The 14,443-nt window shown below is 61.3% G+C and overlaps 1 protein-coding gene across 3 annotated transcripts; it reads left to right on the top strand.

The window, feature by feature from the left end:
• Positions 1 to 2,934: 2,934 nt before the first annotated feature.
• Positions 2,935 to 13,473, top strand: PAOX (polyamine oxidase). 3 transcript variants are annotated; one of them, XM_041745242.1, is made up of 7 exons: positions 2,935 to 3,173; positions 3,511 to 3,997; positions 4,831 to 5,030; positions 7,182 to 7,434; positions 8,832 to 8,944; positions 9,328 to 9,485; positions 11,670 to 12,072. In XM_041745242.1, exons 1-7 carry the CDS (start codon positions 2,981 to 2,983, stop codon positions 11,811 to 11,813), a joined length of 1,548 nt encoding a protein of 515 aa, XP_041601176.1. In that variant the 5' UTR covers positions 2,935 to 2,980; the 3' UTR covers positions 11,814 to 12,072. The 3 variants fall into 3 exon arrangements, 2 of the variants coding, with proteins under 2 accessions (XP_041601176.1, XP_041601178.1); XR_005986222.1 differs by lacking the exon at positions 11,670 to 12,072 and having other exon boundaries at positions 7,182 to 7,926; positions 8,272 to 8,944; positions 9,328 to 9,363; XM_041745244.1 differs by lacking the exon at positions 9,328 to 9,485 and having other exon boundaries at positions 11,670 to 13,473.
• The last annotated feature ends 970 nt before the right edge of the window (positions 13,474 to 14,443 follow it).

Below are 14,443 nucleotides of genomic sequence, written 5' to 3'. Positions count from 1 at the left end.
CTCACGAGCAAACAAACAGTACCTGCCAGCACGAAAAGTTCCTGGAAGATGGAAACAGAAGAAACAGAGAAGAGAGCATCTGGGGCAAACCCCCCAAGCAGGAGAACACTTCCGCGTTTCTCACGCACATCCTCAGACATTGCTCCCTTGAAGCAGGAACAGAACGTTTCAGAGAAGCTCTTGGAAATTCAGCACAGTGGCAGCCCCACAAGCCTCCCGGGGAGAAATCATCCAGAAGGCAGAGCGAAAGGCCAGGAAGGAAACAGGGGACAAAAAGTTGAACACACAAGCTTCAGTCTCAAACCTCGGCCATCTTTTTTTTTTTTTTTTTTTTTTTAAGATTTTATCTATTTATTCATGAGACACAGGGAGAGAGAGAGAGAGGCAGAGACACAGGCAGAGGGAGAAGCGGGCTCCATGCAGGGAGCCCGATGTGGGACCCAATCCCAGGTCTCCAGGATCACGCCCGGGCCGAAGGCGGCGCTAAACCACTGAGCGCACCCCCCCCCCCAACGCCCAACCTCTGACATCTTAAAACAGGAATTTTAGACAGAGGCAACAGCGAAGGGGGGGACAAGTCATTGGTGGAAAGAAATGATTAGTGAAATAACCTATGAAGGAAGTTCCCAGGTCTGAAGCACAGGAGTTTCCAGACTGAGGGCACTTTGAGTTCCCAAAATAACGAGAGAACGTCCACCACAAGGACGCAGCACACTGTGAAATTTCCACAGAGGATCCTAAATATTTGCAGGGAGGAGCAGCCTCCACTGTGGTAAAGGATCACACATTCAAATGCCTGTGAATTTCTTACGGGCACTCCCGGGCCGGAGACAGGCCTGCACAGTCCGAAGGTCTCTAACCTAGAGTTCTTTAAAAAAAATTTTTTTTTAAGACTTGTTCATTCATGAGTGACAGAGAGAGGCAGAGACACAGGCAGAGGGAGAAGCAGGCTCCACGCCGGGAGCACGACGCAGAACTCGATCCCGGGTCTCCAGGAGAAGGCAGGTGCTCAACCGCTGAGCCACCCCGGGCGTCCCTAACCTAGAGTTCTATGCTTAGGCAAACTACAAATCAAGTGTGAGGGCGAAACCAAGACATTTTCCGGTTTCCAATATCATTAAATAAATGACCTCCCGGCATGTCTGCCGGGCTTCACCCAAACGGGAGGAACCAAGAAAAGACAAGAGCTGGGGGAGGAGGCCCAGCCCCCGGGGGAAGGAGGGAGTCCTCTGGGCGACGGAGGGGGGGGGGCCCAGACGGAAGGACCACCTGCCCAGGCTGCGGCTGACTTAGGGGTGGTCCTGAGGCCTGCAGGCCTCCTGTCCCACCCACGGAAAGTCCAGGGAAGCCTCCCGCTGGGCGAGAGTGGCCGGATCTGGATGTGGCCGGCAAGGAATGACACGCCCTGGGTGATGTCCCAGGAAAGCCTTTGGCAGAAGCTCTGTAATCCCTGCAAGACAGTAGAGACCAGACCTTCCCGAATCAGGATATGCACTAAACACTCCTGGACCAGGGGCGGGGCATGTGTGAGAAAGTTCTCCCCTCCCCTCTTCTCTTGAATTTTGTACTTTATGTGGATTACACGTGTGTACACGGAGGAGGGCGTCCCCGCCGAGAGGTGTCCCTCAGCCCCACTTTGGACGGGCCAGGCTCTCCCCGTGCCACCCTGGGACGCCGCCACCCTCGGAATCCGCCGGAGGCCCCACGAGGCCCCAAGGTGCTGCTCTCCTGAGGCAGGAGCGAGGCCCGCCCTCCACCTTCTGGGCGCCTTTCCACGCCTGCTTCATGGCCTCTGTCCGCGGGGACAGCTGCCCGGACTGCCCAGCAGTGGGGCTGTGGCTCGGGCCTCTTCCTGCGCGCAGGCCCACAGCCGGGACACCCCCCGCCAAGCGCGCTCGCCTTTACCCTGTCCTGCAGCCCGCACCCCTGCGCCACTCACGGGGGCCGCAACTCCAGGACAAGAGGTCACGTGGCACGGCCGCCACCCGGGCCTGGCCTGGCCTGGCGCTCCTCAGTCCTCCTACTGCCCGGCACCTGCCGCCTCGCGCCCCAGCCCCACTCCTGCAGCCGGTGGTCCCACCAGCCCCACCCTATCGCCCCGCCCCCTCCCTCCCCTCCCCTGCCCCTGGGCTTCCCTTGCCCGCATCCACCCCTCCCGTCCCCTATGCAGCCCTGCCCCCCTCCCATCCCCCTCCTGTCCCTCCTGGTACCCAGAATGCTGACCACCCCCCCATCCTATCCACTCTTCGGTTTCAAAAATACTGGCAAGTAGACCTGTACGCTGCAGGAAGGACACTGGAAGACTCTTACTGGGGAGCCTGGGCAGCCCAGCAGGAGGACTCAGGGGATCTGGGGGGGGGGAGGTTGCCCGGTTAACAGCCCCCCCGACCCCCGAACTCCCCAGTGTCAAGCTCTCATTAGATGAGTCCCGCTTACGGACCTGGTATTTCCAAACACCCCTCTGGCCTGTTCCTCCTCAGGAGCAAGCAAACAGTACCTGCCTGGCCTGGCCTGGCAGGGCCCCCATCCGGTTGCTGGCCGCTCCGTGCCCCCCCCCGCCCCTCCCCGCCCCTTCCCTGCCCCTGGCCTTCCTGTGTCCCCATCCGTCCCTCCCGTATCCAGCCGCGACCCACTCCCATCCCCCTCTAGTTCCTCCCCGCGCGCCCGGCCGGCTGCTGGCGGCCCCGTGCCCACCCCGTCCCCACCCCGTCCCTCCCCGCCCCCGCCTCCCTTCCCCTCCCCGCCCCCCCTCCTTTCCCCTCCCCGCCCCCCCTCCTTTCCCCTCTCCTCCCCTCCCCATCGCCCCGCCCCCAGCCCGCCCCCACTGCCGCCCACCTCCAGTCCCTCCCCGCGCCCCCCTCCGGCTGCCGGCGGCCCCGCGCCCCGTCCCTCCCCGCCCCTCCACATCGCCCCGCCTCCCGCCCCGCCCCGGTCCCCTCGGGGCTCTCCGCACCTCGCCGCGGCCGGACGCACGGAGTGGATGGGCGCGATGGAGTGGAGCGGAGGCCAGGCGGAGCGGCCGGGCCGCGGGCGGCGGGTGCTGGTGGTGGGCGGCGGCATCGCGGGGCTGGGCGCCGCGCAGAGGCTCCGCGCGCACCGGGCCTTCTCGCAGCTGCGGGTCCTGGAGGCCACGGCCCGCGCCGGCGGCCGCATCCGCTCGGAGCGCGGCTTCGGTAACCGCCTCCCGCAGCCCCTCCCAGAGCCCAGCCCCGGAGCCCCACGGGCGCTGCCCGCCTGCGCCCGGGTTCAGCGACCCCGAGCCCCCCGAGGGCCCGTGCGCCCCACCCCGCGCCTCGGGTCAAGGCCGCGGTCCCCAATCCCCGCCGAGCCGGGCCCCGCGGCCGCCCCCTCGAGCACCCCTGCTGCCCCTGCCCCTCCGCGGGGGCCCTCCGAGGGCGGGGGCGGGCCAGCCCCCTCAAGGGCTAAGGGGCTCCTCGAACGAGGCCTGGGGCTGGGGAAGGCGGCCCGGAGGAGCGCTCGGCGCAGGCCCGGCCGTCTGCTGCCCCGCAGGTGGCGTGCTGGAGCTGGGCGCGCACTGGATCCACGGGCCCTCCCGCGGCAACCCCGTCTTTGAGCTGGCGGCCGAGCACCGGCTGCTGCGGGAGAAGGACTTGTCGGAGGAGAACCAGCGGATGGAGACGGGGGGGCACGTGGGCCTGCCCTCGGTGACCTACGCCAGCTCCGGGGTCAGCGTGAGCCGCGAGCTGGTGGCGGAGACGGCCAGTCTGTTCCACAGCCTCATAGACCAGGCCCGCGAGTTCGTGCGTGGGGCCGCCGCGCCCGCGCCCAGCGTCGGGGAGTACGTGAGGGGCGCGCTCAGGGCGCTGGCGGCCGGCTGGACGGACCGCGAGGACGCCAGGAGGCTGCGGCTCGCCCTGATGCACAACTTCCTCAACGTGGAGTGCTGCGTGAGCGGAACCCACAGCATGGACCTCGTGGCCCTGGCGCCCTTCGGGGAGTACACCGTGCTGCCGGGGCTGGACTGCACATTTCCTGGGTAGGTGCTCGCCCCCCATGCACCGGGCCCCTCCTGTACCCTGGGACACCCCCATGCACCCGGGCCCCTCCTATACCCTGGGACCCCCCCCATGCACCCAGGCCCCTCCTGTACCCCGGGACCCCCATGCACCCAGGCCCCTCCTGTACCCTGGGACCCCCCCCATGCACCCAGGCCCCTCCTGTACCCCGGGACCCCCATGCACCCGGGCCCCTCCTGTACCCTGGGACCCCCCATGCACCCAGGCCCCTCCTGTACCCTGGGAACCCCCCATGCACCCGGGCCCGTCCTGTAGCCTGGGCCTCCCATGCACCCAGGCCCCTCCTATACCCTGGGGCCCCCCCATGCACCCGGGCCCCTCCTGTAGCCTAGAACCCCCATGCACCCGGGTCCCTCCTATATCCTGGGACCCCCCATGCACCCAGGCCCCTTCTGTACCCTGGGCCCCCCAAGCACCCAGGCCCCTTCTGTACCCCGGGCCCCCTCATCCATGCACTCAGGCCCCTCCTGTACCCTGGGACTCCCCATCCATGCACTCGGGCCCCTCCTGTATCCTGGGACCCCCCCCACCCATGCACCCAGGCAGGGTGGTCCCGCTGGGCTCCCCAGCATCACCCCAAGGCTCCTTGATCATTTGTGATCAGAAGTAGGATTCCAGGCGGGGGAGAGGGGGGCTCGTTCTCTCACAGCTCCGTCGGCTCGTGCTCCCATGAGCCTCTTTAGCCAGGGCCCCGGTACCGGTGTTCGAGGTGGCCTGGAGACCCCTGGGGGGCCCGTGCGGTCCTCGGCAGCCCCCTCCGACAGCACCGTCCCCCCCCTCCCGTCTCTCCTAGGGGTTATCAGGGCCTCACAAACCACATAATGGCCTCCTTGCCAGAGGATATGATCATTTTTAACAAGCCTGTGAAGACCATTCACTGGAACGGGTCCTTCCAGGAGGCCGCGTCTCCTGGGGAGACGTTTCCGGTGTTGGTGGAGTGTGAGGATGGAGTCTGCTTCCCTGTGCATCATGTCATCGTCACCGTGCCCTTAGGTAAAGCGCGTCCTCCCCACGGGTTTCCCCGTGGGTTTCCCCCGAGGCCACCGCCCCCCGGGGGTCCCGGCCTCCGGCTCTGCCCCAGCCCGGCAGGCTTCGCAGTGTTGGTTCGGGGCCTGGCTCCCGTTTTCATCTAGTGACACACGATTGCTCTGCTGCGGTTTGTAGCGGTTGCTGCTTGGGAGGTGAGTTTCCCAGTAAGAGAACGTGCGTGTCTTACTCCTCCCGAGGTCATTTCTGGAAAGGCTGGGACTGCCCGCAGGAGCTCACCAAGCTGTGCTTTCTGGGAGACGGAGCAGGCTGTGAGAGCCAGGTCTCAGGTTCAGCCCTGCTGTAGCTGAGGAAGGGGCACGCGGGTGCTTCTGTTTAATCTGAGATCTGACGCCGGAGAGAGAGGCTTTTTTTTTTTTTTTAATTTTATTTATTTATGATAGTCATACAGAGAGAAAGAGAGAGGCAGAGACACAGGCAGAGGGAGAAGCAGGCTCCATGCGCCGGGAGCCTGATGTGGGATTCAATCCCGGGTCTCCAGGATCGCGCCCTGGGCCAAAGGCAGGCGCCAAACCGCTGCGCCACCCAGGGATCCCAGAGAGAGGCTTTTTGACAATTTGACAAAAGGTGGATGGGGGGTTGAGAGCCACGCTGTGCTGTGCCATCTCATTTACCCTCAGGCAACTGGGGACGTGTATGTCCCACCCTGTTTGACAGATGCAAACGGAAATAAGTCACTTAATCGTGCAAGGTCACAAAGCCAGCAGGGGCCAGAGCCGATGTGAGGTGCAGAGCGAGGGTCTGCCCACCCCTGGTGGCCGCAGCCTGAGTTCTGGGGTCCCTTCAGGACGCGCTGGCTGGGGGCGAGCTTGCTCAGCACCCACGTCCTTTCTCCCACACGCGGAATCCCACCGGACGTGTTAACACAGTCCTCTGCTGCTCTGTTTGCCGCTCCCTTTTTTTTTTTTTTAGTGAATAAGACTTTTGTCAGTCCTTCCAGACGAGCACATAGAAATCTGTCAGTCTTTTTTTTTTTTTTCTTGGCACCCATGTCGGTGTCATTCGCAGCTGGAGTGCGTGCCTGCTGAGGCCCTGCTGTGATCCGCAGGTGCATTGCCGCCTGTTGGTTTTGTTCACAAGGAGCCAGGACACCTGTCACATTTATTCCTTATAGGCACACAGCGTTTTCTTCCATGTAGGAGTCATTGCTTAATATTACTTAAAGTTGATAGAAATTGAGGTTTTCACTCTTTCCTGTTTTATGCAGCATTTCCATGTGTATTTTTTTTTAAGATTTTATGTATTCATGAGACACACACACACACACACACAGAGGCAGACACTCAGGCAGAGGGAGAAGCAGGCTCCACGCAGGGAGCCCAACGTGGGACTCGATCCTGGGTCTTCAGGATCACGCCCTGGGCTGCAAGCGGAGCTAAGCCGCTGGGCCACCCGGGTTGCCCTCCATGTGCATTTAAATGCACTCGCATGAATATATCTGAGGCACAAATTGCAGTAGCAGGAGCTGCCCGGTTGAGGGTCTCTGACGGGCCTGTGGAGGGCACGGAGACCCCTCTGTGGGTCTCTGTGGCCTCTGCGGGTCTGTTCCCTGTTGGGCTGTTTGTCCTTTACTCACTGACTTGCACACTGTCTGTGTCCTAAGGACAGTGGCTTGTGCCGTAAATATTCCATCTCCTGGCTTCACTCTGGCCCAGAACTGTTTCTGCCACGCAGATTATTTTTCACGTAGCTTCTGGAAAAAGCCCGTAGGTTGTGATGCTGCTCCCAACTAATCCAGAGCAGCACGGTTTGCAGACATTGAGAGGCAGATGGGTTTAGAAGTGAGAAATTGTCCTACAGGGTCATTGGGGGTGGGGTGGGGGGCTGTGCCGATGGTCCCTGGCTGACCTGGTGGCCATGGGGCCTTCCGTGTCCCTCCACGGTGTGTTGCTCCCGAGGCTGGTCCCAAGGGCCGGGGCCAGCCCGATTCCTGGGAGCCCAGTCGAGAGCTGGGGCTGGCGTGGGTCTCTGCGGACGTGGTTTCGGGCAGCCTCCCTGCCTGACCCCTCTGACGGGCCTCCGGGCGGGTTCCTGTGGCCGGCGATTCCAGCTTGAGAGATTTGTGGGGTGTAAGGTGAGTGCACCTGTGAATTCCAGGTTTTCTTAAGGAACACGTGGACACCTTCTTTGAGCCACCACTGCCCACCGAGAAGGCCGACGCGATCAGGAAACTGGGCTTTGGGACGAACAATAAAATCTTCCTGGAGTTCGAGGAGCCCTTCTGGGAGCCAGGCTGCCAGCACATCCAGGTGGTGTGGGAGGACATGTCGCCCCTGGAGGACGTCGCCTCTCAGCTGCAGGACGTCTGGTTCAAGAAGCTCATTGGCTTTTGGGTCCTGCCTTCCTCTGAGTATGTACGCTCCTTGGGTTTGTCTGCGGAGGCTTCAGCTGTGGGCCCCGGGATGCTGGCTCGTGGGCGGGGGCTCGGCTGAGGGTCCAGCAGCGCATCGATCCCCAGGAGACATTTGTGGAGGATTTCCGGGTGGGACGTGGAGGGCCCCGGAGCGCCGAGGGGGCCCGGGGCTGCAGCCGCCGTGGGGCACCAGGAGCCTCCCGCGGGCAGCCGGTCGGGGTCTCGGCCCGGAGTGTGCCTGCGGCACGGAGGGAGCCCCCCAGCCGCCCCCAAATAACTGTATCTCTAAAACAAACTTTAGTGAAGAGAGTGGCGATGCTGCGCTTTTCTTCTGCTGTCTTTACGGCCTGGCTCAATAGCAGAGGCTCCGTAGTCCCGCTGCTGGCACGCGGTGGTGCCGAGCTTCGTTCCACGTGAAGTCGACGACAGTCTCCGCTCAGACACGTAGTTGGGAAGGGGAGCCGTGCCAAGAGCCCCAGACGACTGTGGGTATGGGCACCACAGCTCAGGCGGCGGGGGGGGGGGCTCCCTGGGCGCCGTGCGGGGTCTGAACCCTCCGCCGGGCGCGTGCGGGACGCTAGGACCCACCGCCTGCCCTGCGCCGCGCGGGGATCTCAGCCAAGCGCCCCGTCTTCCGAATGTTGCGACGTTTCACTGTACGATATCAAACGATGGGATTTATTAACGTCACCGTGGGTCTCAGAAACGTCTCTTGGTGTTGGAACCTATCGAGTGGCTGGCGGCAGATAGAAGTTTTCTAAAATGTGATGTTCGTGTGAGCGCTTCAGGTTCATCGTTGGCAGGAAACACTTGCAGTTGTTTTCCTCGTGACAGACACGCTGCTCGGCGTCAAGAAAACGTCGGCCAGACACCCGAGCTGGAACACTAGCCACGTTCTTTCCGGTAAAGACGGAGCAGCGACTCAGCAGGCGGCTCAGCCCTCGGCGCAGGGCCGTCCTGACAGCTGCCCCGCGTCGGGTGCTGCCCAAGGGCCGCCCGCCCGCATCTTGTTTGGTCACCCGGGGTATTAGAGACGTGCGCTCGAGAGCCGAGGTTTGATACGGTTCATCACTTCCGCTGCTTCGTGGAGGACGTTCTCAGGTGCATCTGGCGTTTCCACCGTGTGTGCGGTGGGAAGAGCTCCGGGCCTGCTAGTCCGGGTTGCACGGCGGCCCCGCGTCTGCGAAGGGGCCCGTTCACATGCCGTGGCCTTGCACATCGGCGTGTGTGTGTGTGTGTGTGTGTGTGTGTGTGGACGGAGTAGAAGCAGCAAACAGCAGCTCGGTGCTGGAACCCCGGGGACCTGCGGCCACACTTGCAGAGCTGCCCCAGGCGCTGTGGGTGCCCATCCAGGGCCCGGCCGCAGGCCGTCTCAGGGCTGTCTCCCCACACAGGTCTGTCCACGTCCTCTGCGGGTTCATCGCCGGGCTGGAGTCTGAGTTCATGGAGACTCTGACCGACGAGGAGGTGCTTCTGTCTCTGACCCAAGTCCTCCGCAGGGTGACAGGTACTGATCACGGGTGGCCGGGCTGCCGCCAGGGCCCTCGCGGGCTGATCTCTGGACGGATACCCAGCTTCGAGAGCTGCCTGGAGCTGAGCTTGGTGCTCTGGCCCTCCAGGGACAGGCCTTCCTGAGCTTAGCGGTCCCTCGGAGGTCTCCTCTCTAAGGGACTGAAACATCTTTGTGAACTCTTTCCACTTCTTTTTTCTGTTGCTGGGAGTCCTGAGCTAGGCGCAGCCGTCAGACACGGAGAGCCTCTGGTGATACGCTCGGGGCTGGGTCTTCTTCCCGGGTGGTTTCCTTCGTTTTAAGCTGCTGAGTCCTGAAGGGAAGCGGCCCTGGGGCCAGGCAGGCGGCAGTGCGGCGCTGACACGCGTCTCTGGGCGCAGGAAACGCCAGGCTCCCCGCGCCCAGGAGCGTGCTGCGCTCCCGCTGGCACAGCGCCCCGTACACCAGGGGCTCCTACAGCTACGTGGCCGTGGGCAGCACCGGGGAGGACATCGACCGGCTGGCACGGCCCCTGCCCGAGGACGGCGCGGAGGCGCAGGTGAGGCGGGCGAGGGGGGGCCGGGACCCCTGGGGCTGGGTCCCTGTGCTGTTCAAAATTAGGAATCTTTTTTTTAAAAAAATATTTTATTTATTTATTCATGAGAGACACACAGAGAGGCAGAGACATAGGCAGAGGGGAAGCAGGCTCCCTGCAGGGAGCCCAGTGCAGGACTCGATCCCAGGACCCCAGGATCACCACCTGAGCTGAAGGCGTTGCTAAACTGCTGAGCCCCCGGGGCTGCCCTGAAATTAGGAATCTTGAAACATATTATTTTATCAGGGTTTTACATGCATGTAGCCTAAGCATGGGAGGATGCTGGTAACAAAGTAACCAAAGAGCTGGTAACAAAGTAACCAAACCCAGCAGGCTGGGGTGCCCAGCATCCCCCGCCCAGACTGTTCCCGTATCTCCGGCATCTCCGACATGCTGGGGCTGCCACTTTTCACAAAACACTCGGCTGTGGAAAGCTTGCACGTGTGCACCAGCAGGCTGGCCATGTGGGTCCCCGCCTGTGGCTCCAGGGCCGCCTGGTGCTGGCCGTGGCCTGCAGCCCACCTGATAAGGGTCCCCGCAGATAAGGGACGCCCTCTGACATGTGCGAATACAGCAAAGTCATCACCGTTTCTTTCCGGTGTGCTCGTTCGATAATGCTGCTCCTTGGATTGTCGGTTTTCGGCATCACAGGGTGACTGCCTGCGGCAGAGAAGGCGGCAGAGAAGGCGTTAGCCTCTTGCAGCCCCCCCCCACCCCCCCAGCACTTAGCGCTGCGCTCCCATGTGCCCTGCCCCAGGCCCTGTGCACTCCTGTCCTGTGAGGACGCTGTGCTTCCTCCTCCTGCCTGTTTGCAGGTGTGAGTGTGCATCTATGTGAGAGCTTACAGGTCCGTGAGCGGGCTGTGGAGGTGGGGCCTGTGCAAGGGAGCCTGAGTGTGAGTGCATGAGTGAGAGAGTGCACGGGGCTCGGTTTCAGCCTCGTTTGCCTGGACTCTTCAGTGTCAGCTTCAGCCTAGCTTGTCCGGCGCCCTGTACCCCCCTTCCCCGTGCACTTACTTCATTGGAGCACTTATTCCAGAAGCTCCCTGAAGAGAGGGTACTCGGAGCGGGGGGGGGGGGGGGAAGATTTTTAGAGAAAATGTGCATGTGTGAACATGTTCTTTGTCTCCCCTTCTACTCCAGGCATCCGGGCCTGTCTATGTAACAAGCCCCTAAAGGCCCGTGGTGGAAGCCACCACTTTATAACGCCGACAGATCCTGTAGGCAGCTCTGGGGACCCTGTGTCTTCCTTCACCCGTGTTGTCTGGGGTCTCAGCCAGGGTCACTCAGGGCTGGGCTGGGGGTCCTCTGGGTCTGCTTCTCCTGCACAGTGGCCCTGGGCTGGGACCCTGACTTCAGTGCGGCCCGTGGCCTCTGCAGGGCTCAGGCTTCCTCAGGGCCCCTGTGCTGCCCACGTGGCAGCCCACGGCCTGGCACAGATGTTCCAGTGGAGCAGGACGCAGCTCGCTTCCCGGGGCCACACTCCCCTGGCCTAGTGGTCACGGCTGCCCAGATTCAACGGGGCAGGACACAGACCCTGCCTTTCTATGGGAGGCGTCTCCCCAAGAGCTTGTAGCCCGAGAGCCGCACACGGGGTGTAAATCCCAGCTTGAGAGGCACTTTCCTCCACATGGAAGATGTTAGGGACCCACCGTCCCCCAGTGCTCCTGGGGCTCGAGGCTCACTGCACCGAGCCCCTCGCCTCCTGCCGAGCCCCTCGCCTCCTGCCGCACCCACGCTTCTGTCCTGGGAGCGAGTGCTCAGCCAGCTGGGAGCGCCTCTGCAGTTCTCTTTTCTCCTTCTCCCGCCCTCGTCTTCCTCCCGCTTTTCTGGGATTTTTGTTGTTTGGGTGGTGGACTGGTCCTCAAATTTTCTTACTTCCTTTCCTCCTAATTCCTGCGTCTTTGGTTTTTTTTCCCTCTGTGTTTTGGGTGAAGTTCTCAATGTTGCACCCCGTTTTGCAGTCACATTTGATTGCAGGAGTGCCTGCTGTCCCTGTGCCCGCTTCTGATTCCTGACCATCTCAGGGCTCCGTGGGACTAGTGAGCAATGAAGCCACACACTTGCCGTCAACTCTGTAGCCAATGAGAGGCTTGTGGCTGCGGCCTGATTCCTGGCACCCTGTGCTAACCCCGGCTTCTCCTTGCAGCTCCAGATACTGTTTGCAGGGGAAGCCACGCATCGGACGTTTTACTCCACCACACACGGGGCTCTGCTGTCTGGCTGGAGGGAGGCCGACCGGCTCATTGCTCTGCAGGATCCCCAGGCCCAGCAGCCCGGGCCCCAGCTCTGAGCCCTGCTCCGCCCCTCCTGTGCCAGGGGGAGGCTGACACCGTCCTTTCCTCTGACAGCATCTGGCCGGGCTTGAGATTCGGGGATGTCCATGACAGCCTGCCTTTTGTGGTGACTGGGAGCAGCTCTCATTTCTCACGCCTATCACTGAGTCTGGCCAGGGCCGAGCTTGACCCGAGTGCAAGGTCTTCTTGGAGAAATGAGACCCAGGATGCCACTGCTGCTGCTGAGGGCATGCATATAAAGTGTGTTAAAGCCTCCGTGTCTCCTCGTCCTTAAACCTGCCTGAGTCACCGCAGGGCTGGTGTCCCCTCCCCTGGGCTGTGGGTGCTGTGGGTGCTGTGGTTGCCCCTCGTCCTGGGCATCTTCAGGCGCTCCTGAGCTCTCACTGGTGGTGCTCAGGCCTGGCTGTGTGGGCTGGGTGAGGGCCAGAGAGTGGAGACATGAGCACACAGGGGCACTCTGTCCTGACCTGGGGCAAGAGGTTTTCTAGAGGATGCGAATAAAAAATGCGGCCTCCAGAGTGCAGAGGGGGTGGGATAGCTCTGTGTCAGGGTGAGTGGGCAGTGTTGGGTGTGTTGGATGCCATGGGTGCTGACCAGTGCGTTGGGTGCCCTGCTCAGCTGACCCCATCTTCCCTTGCTGCATCCTCAAAGTGTCGCAGCGAATGGACCAAAGTGCCGCTGTTTCCCAGTTGAAGAAAGGACAAAATGCCTAGAGGTTAATGTAAGTCAAGGTCAATAACTGCCCAGTCTCTGGAGGAAGGTCCAGGAGCAGCAGAGGCTGGGACCCTGTGCTGCAGGGGGTGGGGCTGTCAGCGTCTCCTGCCCCTCCTCAGACCTTGGGCTCCAGCCTGTGACCTGCTCCAGGGGACTGGCAGGGGCGCTGGCTCCAGGGTGAGTGTACGCGTGTGGGGAAGAGGGGTCTTGGGGCCAGGCCCGTATGGGCTCTTCTGCAGTCCCAGATGGTGCTGGACATGCCCTGGGCCCCAGCACGCTCCCTGTGGGCCCTTCTCTTCCTCCCCTCCAAGGGGGCAGATGGCCCCTGCCCCAGCGTTCTGGATGTGTGTCCACTGCTTTGTGTCACTCAAGTGGTTTTGCGTGGACACCTGTGTTCGTGGTCCCAGGGCTGTGAGAGATTGCCGCTTCCCTCAGGGGCAGTCATCTGTCCTGCTTGCATCGAGCCTAGAGCCGAATCTGGGTGACAAAGGTGAGCAGGGTGGCCGCTGCCTCTCAGTGGTGGTGGGGGGGCTGCGTTGTCCTCCCCCCGGAGTGCTCACCTCCTGGTCCCTGCGATGTTCAGTGCTGACAACTGGCAGGTGTCAGACCATCACGGCAGAGTCGTTTCTGTGTTGAGAACCAGGAGTGATTGAAACTCGGGGAGCTCGTTTCCCAAATTCCAGGACGTGATCCTGCCCTGTGTTCAAGCTGAAACCTGACCTCCTTTATGTCTGTGCAGGGGGCTCAGGAGGGAGCAGTCTAGGGAGCAGGACTGCTGTCAGCATCGGCAAAGACTTCCTTTAAGACCCAGAGCACTTGAGGGCCAGCCCCAGTGGCGCAGCAGTTTAGCGCCACCTGCAGCCCAGGGTTTGATCCTGGGGACCCTGGATGGAGTCCTACGACTGACTCCCTGCATGGAGCCTGCTTCTCCCTCTGCCTGTGCCTCTGCCCCCCCCCCTCTCTCTCTGTGTCTCTATGAATAAATAAATAAGGGATCCCTGGGTGGCGCAGCGGTTTAGCGCCTGCCTTTGGCCCAGGGTGCGATCCTGGAGACCCGGGATCGAATCCCACGTCGGGCTCCTGGTGCATGGAGCCTGCTTCTCCCTCTGCCTATGTCTCTGCCTCTCTCTCTGTGTGACTCTCATAAATAAATAAAAATTAAAAAAATAAATAAAATCTTAAAAAAAAGACCTAGAGCACTTGAAAAAAAAGGGGGGGATATTGGATAATGTAGGCTACATGTAAAATATTTGAAAATTATAACCAAGTTTGTAAAAGGGTCAGTGACAGGGGACAACTGAGGCATGCTACACTTAGAATACACCTAGGGACGAACTAGAAGATTTTATTTATTATTAAAGATTTTATTTCTTCATGAGAATACACAGAGAGGAGAGAGAGAGAGAGGCAGAAGCAGGCTCCATACAGGGAGCCTGACGTGGGACTGGATGTGGGACTCGACCCTGGGTCTCCATCCTGGGTCTGGATCCTGGGTCTCCCTGGCTGAAGGGGGCGCTAAACCGCTGAGCCACCCGGGCTGCCCCATTTTATTTATTTATTCATGAGAGACCCAGAGAGAAAGGCAGAGGGAGAAGCAGGGTCCCTGCAGGGAGCCGGATGCGGGACTCGATCCCGGGACCCCGGGGTCACACCCTGGGCCGAAGGCAGATGCTCAACCACTGAGCCACCCCGGCATCCCGAATTAGAAGATTTTATTTATTTATTTATTTATTTATTTATTTATTTATTTATTTATTTATTTATGAGAGACGAGAGAGAGAGAGAGAGAGAGAGAGAGAGAGAGAGAGAGAGAGAGGCAGAGACACAGGCAGAGGGAGAAGCAGGCTCCATGCAGGGAGCCCGACGTGGGACTCGATCCCGGGTCCCCAGGATCATGCCCTGGGCGGAAGGC

The sequence above is a fragment of the Vulpes lagopus genome, chromosome 2 (genome assembly GCF_018345385.1).
Source record: "Vulpes lagopus strain Blue_001 chromosome 2, ASM1834538v1, whole genome shotgun sequence".
In the NCBI taxonomy this organism is placed as follows: Eukaryota; Metazoa; Chordata; class Mammalia; order Carnivora; family Canidae; genus Vulpes; species Vulpes lagopus.
The sequence above is the reverse complement of the archived record's forward strand: the minus strand, read 5'-3'. Positions and strand labels throughout refer to the sequence as shown.

Coding starts and splice junctions, on each gene's coding strand:
- PAOX (XM_041745244.1), top strand. CDS start 2,981: ATGGGCGCGATGGAGTGGAGCGGAGGCCAGGCGGAGCGGCCGGGCCGC. Junction 5,031..7,181: donor CATCGTCACCGTGCCCTTAG/GTAAAGCGCGTC, acceptor TGTGAATTCCAG/GTTTTCTTAAGGAACACGTG. Junction 7,435..8,831: donor TGGGTCCTGCCTTCCTCTGA/GTATGTACGCTC, acceptor CTCCCCACACAG/GTCTGTCCACGTCCTCTGCG.